The sequence below is a fragment of the Diplotaxodon limnothrissa genome, linkage group LG5 (genome assembly GCF_057381915.1).
Source record: "Diplotaxodon limnothrissa isolate DT_005_m linkage group LG5, D_limnothrissa_male_GT1.1, whole genome shotgun sequence".
Classification (NCBI taxonomy): domain Eukaryota; kingdom Metazoa; phylum Chordata; class Actinopteri; order Cichliformes; family Cichlidae; genus Diplotaxodon; species Diplotaxodon limnothrissa.
In genome coordinates this window covers 6,430,039-6,436,290 of record NC_140600.1, presented here as the reverse complement: position 1 = coordinate 6,436,290, position 6,252 = coordinate 6,430,039, and the positions used below count along the sequence as shown (strand labels likewise).

The 6,252-nt window shown below is 40.7% G+C and overlaps 1 protein-coding gene across 1 annotated transcript in view; it reads left to right on the top strand.

Moving 5' to 3' along the window:
• Positions 1–1,263: 1,263 nt before the first annotated feature.
• Positions 1,264–6,252, top strand: part of cfap92 (cilia and flagella associated protein 92 (putative)) — a 14,434-nt gene continuing 9,445 nt past the window's right edge. Inside the window, exons 1-10 of the mRNA XM_085352984.1 lie at positions 1,264–1,456; positions 1,610–1,791; positions 1,968–2,184; positions 2,711–2,830; positions 2,923–3,018; positions 3,126–3,310; positions 3,449–4,284; positions 4,406–4,600; positions 5,286–5,550; positions 5,632–5,796. Coding sequence (XP_085209110.1) covers positions 1,264–1,456; positions 1,610–1,791; positions 1,968–2,184; positions 2,711–2,830; positions 2,923–3,018; positions 3,126–3,310; positions 3,449–4,284; positions 4,406–4,600; positions 5,286–5,550; positions 5,632–5,796 — 2,454 coding nt within the window. The remainder of the gene's footprint in view (positions 1,457–1,609; positions 1,792–1,967; positions 2,185–2,710; positions 2,831–2,922; positions 3,019–3,125; positions 3,311–3,448; positions 4,285–4,405; positions 4,601–5,285; positions 5,551–5,631; positions 5,797–6,252) is intronic.

Sequence of the window (6,252 nt, the reverse complement as noted above, 5' to 3'; positions counted from 1 at the left end):
TAAGTAATTAATCCCTTGTGTATCTTGACATTTGACAATGCAACTCAGTTGCTTACTTACTGTGCTTTTGTTTAATAAGGATATCTCTCAGTAATCTCTGATTTGTTTGCGGGGCTGTGATAATTCTGAAACCAACACCACAAACTGCAAGAAAAACATCAGTTATATCATCTCCCAATTCCAGCTGCACATACCACACTGATATCTGTGTCAGGGTGTACTGGTCAGGTGAATAGTTTTCTCAAAAATGATTTAGGTATTTAGTGAACTGAAAATATGTACATAACAGTAACAATTAAGGAGTCTATTTTTTGTTCATGTTCCATGTCATAATCAAAGGATCAAGCTTGTAAGAAAAAGTTTCATTCATTCATTCATTCATCTACTTCAGTGCGAACCAAAACATATTTTCTTTGGAAATTGTTACACTCGTATTAGTGTTTCAAATCTGCTTATTAAAGGTTATTGAGATCAAGGTATTGGTCAGCTTTTGTTTCTGTTACTTAAAATTAGTGTCATTAAGATGTAGTCAAGCATCTTGCTCTAGATTGTTTGCTTGGCATTTTTTTCAGGGAATAAATAAGTAAGAATATTTTTAGTTTTATACCTGTTTCATAAACATGTGTCAAAGGACAAATTCATGCTACACAATGATACACAAAGGACAGTGTTGGGCCATCTTTCCATGAACACATCAGGCCTGTATATTGATTCTCTGCTTTACCTCTGTGCTACTTGAAGGCTGAAAACCATTCTAACAAAGGATATTCTCTCATTTGGTTGTCTGATGAGGGTAGTGGAGAGCTCTATCTAAAACCTTCCATCTTGCTTTAGATCTGTGAATCATATTGTCCTCATCAAACCATTCAGCGAGCCTCTGTGCACTGTGGATGAGGCATTTTCATCAGGATAGAAATGTTACATCACAGGATAAACTTGATTACACAGAACAGTTTGGATTTGCAGCAACTCTTTCTTTCAAAGAGAAAAGTGGAGCCAGACCTTGGTGTCAAACCCCCTTGCATAAGAAAACTGCCTGATCCACTCAGCATAGCGGTCAAGCAAGGGATTGGGCTAGGATTGTGATAAGCTGCTTCCTCACAATTACACATTTCCATGTAAAATGTATCATCATTTGTCTTGATGCATGCTCAATCATCCAGGTAAGAAAATCCCAAAAGGTTTTGGCGTAGCTTCATTTGCTGTTTTCTTTCAGTGTTTTCCAGGGAAACTATTCCAGCAAAGTCTGACCCAAAAGGCAACATGTCAGAGAAGAGTGTTTGTAACCCAACCTGTGATGACGAAAACATTTCAGAGAAAGAACAGAAAGAAGTCCTCGTCTTTGAGACTGAACTGTTGTCCAGCACCGATTCATATGAGGATATTAAAGTGCAAACAGATGACAGTGCCTACTACGTCACATGGACAGTTTACATAGCTCTAGCCGTTCCACAGGGTAAGATGGTCCACAGAACATATAAACAATTATTATTAGCTCTGTTTAGATGGTCAGAGTGAGACGGTTGAATTTGACAGGCTCTACATATCTGCTGTAATGTAATAGTGTTTTGATTCTAAATCTCATTCCTGCACATTTGGCCTCTTGCAGGGGAAGTCAGTGCTCCTGAAGATTCTGAGAAAGCAATGAAATCAAAGAATGTGTCGGTCCACAAAGCTCAGAGCTGCTATCATATTGAATACAAATTGTTGCCAGGTGATACTGAGACGGTTAAAGTGGACATACTAGTATTTGGGCCGGCAGCAAAAATATACAGAGAAGACGAGTGCAAGGTAAATAGGATCCTCTTTGTTTGTGTATGTGTGTGTGTGACATTAATGAACAATTCATGAACATCATAAGTGGATGGGAGTATCTCGTGGTGTAGAGTTACGGTAAATAGTTGACTGCTCAGGCTGCTGTTGAATACAACTTTGAGTTTGTCTAATGCAAAAATAAATGTGAACAGATTCTAAGAACGTGGCTTGAGGGAGATCAGATTTGGGTTGGCTGGGCCCAGAAGTTTAACATCGGACTCAACAGGGATGTGCTCATCAGTCTTCTACCTCATAAGATCAGGCTTCAGATTTGGAACACTAAGGATAAACTTTGCAGCCAAGCCCGCTACGAAAGAGTCAGAGCCTTCAAACTGTCACAGGAGCTGTCTGAGGATGAAACAGAGTGCGGTGAGCATCCATTTCCAATTTTCTTAAAAATGATCAAAATATTACACCTATTCAGCATAAAAAGAGTTTTCAGCTTTCTGTCTGAACCATGAAATAATCGCCAGAAAATTATATCCATTCATTTTCTTCCGCTTATCCTTATTGGGGTCGCAGGGGGCTGGAGCCTACCTCAGCTATCATAGATCGAGAGGCAGGGTACAGCCTGGACAGATTTGCTGTCTCTAGCACAAAGAGGCTGGCAACCATTCACACCCATTGGCAATTTATAATCACAAAAACCCGTGTATCAAATATGACACACTTGTCTTTAGAGGGATAGAAATGCTTTAACCAGTTTGATTTACAAGGGCTTCAATTGACTCAAGAATCAAATGGCCAGAAATTACAGGGGACTACAGAGACGTCTGTTAAGTAAGGAAACACAGTCTCTGTGATTAGTCACCATCCAAAGCCCGGAAACCCGGCGTGAGCCAGGAAAAACCCTCCTATTGTGTTATGGAATTATGAACTTTATATTTTTACTCAGGTTGTATTGAGACGATGGTGAACAAGCTGAGGAGCCTGTGTGAAAATAAGACACACACATCTAAAAGACAAAGAAGCAATTTTTGTGTTGATCTCAGTCCAGATGTGGGACCAGAAACGGGTATGTGCATTACAACAATGAATATTTTATGTATATCAGTGTGTCATACTTTTATACTTCTTAATGAATACATTTTTTCAAACTTAAAACAGGTTTTGAAAAAACCACGAGTGATTATCATGACCTCGATGCCATCAGAGATAGTGGCACTGCATCATTTGAAATCAGCCCTGTTTGTTTGTTGGCAGGTGAGTCAATCTCATAATCACGGGCACAGCCTGGACCAGTGCTGGTCAGCTGAAAACAAAGCACTGTTCCTATTTTCTTATGTAAGCTTGTATTTTCTGACTGTCAGGTGAGAACTCACTGACTGAGAACATCCCAGTCTGTTCTTCTGGGGTTTTTGAGATCATCTTCAACATTTCTCTGGATGAACCACTGATGTCAGACCAACTGAAGGCTGAACTCAATCCACTTGTTATCACAATTTTGTCAGCCACTTCACTGCCTTCATCGTCAGTGCCTTTTCACATCCTACAGGTGGGATGTACACATCGTTTTAGTTTTGACACCTTTCTATGTGTTCAATTTATTTCTTACCCAGTCTGCCCTTTCTGGTAGTGGGCTGTGGTTTCAACTTTCAGCTCTGAGTCATTTTCTGGATGATTTCTTTTTCAGGAGAAATGTATGCCCGTTTATTGCCAGTATAAGTTCCATAATTTAAATGAACACAGGACAAACTATCACAAGCAGGACACCAACATCTACTTCAGAGATGTGAATGTAATCTTGACTGGTTTGATGAGTCGTAAAGAGCTATACGAGTTCCTATCCGGTCCACCTCTGGAGATAGAGGTTCATGATCGTGACCAGAAATCGGAAGCGCTGAAAACCCAGACACTTGGGACTGTGTCAGAGCATGACATCCAGTTCGGTGGATCGGTATTACAGCAGAAGTCTTCAGCCATTAATCCTCATGGTATTGCAAAACTAAACCTCTCTGAGCTACTGCTGGGGAAGAAAAGTCTAAAGGTGTGCTTGCCAGTTAAATGCAGCCCTTTGCTACTGGACAGGGAGCGAAGCCCACACAAGAGGAAGATGTCAGAGAAGCCAATGCCACAAGGCCATTATTACGCTGCCAATTCTCAACTCAAAGTCAAAGTCGAGATAACTTGCCCATTCAGTGTTCAGAATGACAGCTGTGATGAGGACTCCTGTAAGGGTCCGTTTGGCCGCATTGTCTACCTCTTTGGATACAGCAACTCCTCTGCGATGACCAAGCTGAGGTCGGAGATACTGCAAATCAATGCGGCAGCTTTCCATCTGGGCTCACGCTCAGTGGAAAACATAGAGACAGCCCTGTCAAATTACCAAATGAATTTTGAGCACAGTGAGACCAAGGATCTGGATTTTGTTTCAGGGTTTCATGTGATAGATAAGAAGACCCACATCTTTGTCCTTGAAGGGCTCAAACAAAAAACAGTGAAGAGACTCTGGGAAGCCATTCCTATGAAGTAAGCCAACCCGTGCTGTCTTGTCCCAACAGCCGGTGTTAACAATTTTCACCTGTGCTGCCTGCTGGATAAAGTGTTGAGATTCCATTGAGGGTGCTGTAGTTTGTGTGATGTTTTGCAGGCTACGTGGGAGTGAGGAGGAGCAGGTGACAGTGCTATATAATTCAAACCTGGTTTTCTTCAGACGCATCTATGACTCACTAGACATGAGCCTGAGTCCTATCCATCTGAGTCAGTCACTAGAGACCATCATGAAAAAGTCTCAGATCTACGTTAGAGGCACGATCCCCCAACCCTGCTTTCAGGCTTTGTCAAGGTAGCTGAATTAGACATATTTATTTTAAGTGAATAATGGTGGTGGGAGGATGAGCCAGAACAACCGTAGCTTTCGATTTGACGTGTTTTTTGGAAACCACATTGCTACTTGGTGTGTGTAACTCCAAAGCTCAGTCCCTTTTTAAATATGATTTGGTCTTCACCAGCTTCTATTTATATCCAGCCCTTAAGTTAAAGTTAACTGCTGTTCTCTATTCATCAGGTAGTCCCCAACTGTTTTGTTCTACAATCTGGAGCCTACATTTAATAAAGTAAAGGGTTGCCAGTAAAGACAACTGCACCTGAAAATCAGAGTTAATGGGAGTAAACAGAAAAAGAGCAAAGAAAGGTGCAAGCTGTTAAACCAGAACAATGAGCTGACAGCTAGCAAAAATTTGCATGTCTTATTGAGAGGTTCACATTGACTGACTGCTTCCACCTTATACTGGATATTTGGCATTTTTTTGTTCTTTTGTTTTGTTTTACATTTTATGTATACAGTGACTGTGTGGTGTACTCAGTTTCAGAGTCAGATTCACTTCTTGCTAACCAAGTTGATCTGAAAAGACTCTCGTCTTTGGTTAGTTGGCTAGTAAAGGACCCTTGGATCAAAATGAATATGTCAAATATAAAACAAACAATTCGGTATAAAATGTATAAATTGTGTAATTTATCCTTTTTCTTAGGTTAAGCCAGCTTTGTCAAGTGAAGCAGCTTAAAGAGGTGGTGGAGTACAACCTGTTCCCCTCAGCTGACATGATTCTCAGCTTGAGCAGTGTATTTGGTTTATATGCTGAGAAGAGGGAGCAAAAGGTTCGGGCAAACACTGAAGGGAGCATTCCCACTCTGCCTATCAGGATGAAAAGACATGGGCCCATCAGCACACATAACACAGAGTACATCACATGGAAACAGAACAGGCCTCTCCAGCAGCTGAAAGACTTTGTTCAGGTTTGTGATATCCTATAGTACTATACACTTACTTGAAGCGTTTTATTAACAGATCCAGTCATGTGTATCATTATATTCCAGGAAAATATTAAAAAGGTGCAAGAGCAGAGAGAGCAGTTGCAGAAGCCAGAGGCTGCAGTGTTAAGGATAGACATGGCTGCAGGAAGAACAGCACACAACTACAGCATCCAGACCTTCAACTCAAATGAGCGAGCTAGGGAACTGCTCTGCAAAGAGATGGCCAAGGTGTGTGTAGCATGCTGTCTCTAACATATCAGAGTATAGTATAGTACCAAGAAAGTACCATTGTAAGGTGTTCTTACAATGCCATTGTAAGAAAGCCCTCTGTCTGTACAATCTCATGGATTTGACCAGCTTTTCCAGTCACATCACAAAGACATAAAATATTGTCATTAACATTGGGTTTTTCTCTTCTTCCACCACTGCTCTCTCGTTAAAAGAGTCATTTAAAAATAACTTATGAGGTGTGCTACACATGTGGCTGATTATTAGCCTTATACATAAAATGTGATTAGGCGGAATGGTGCTATCCACCTCGGCCGCTGTATTCCAGATGGCGGGGATCCAACCGGCACCTGCGCCTGTGTATTTTTAATGGAATAAATGTAATTACACACAAACCTAATCAATGTATATTTATGAGTACAACATTTTTTTTTCTATTAAATAACCTCAAGAATG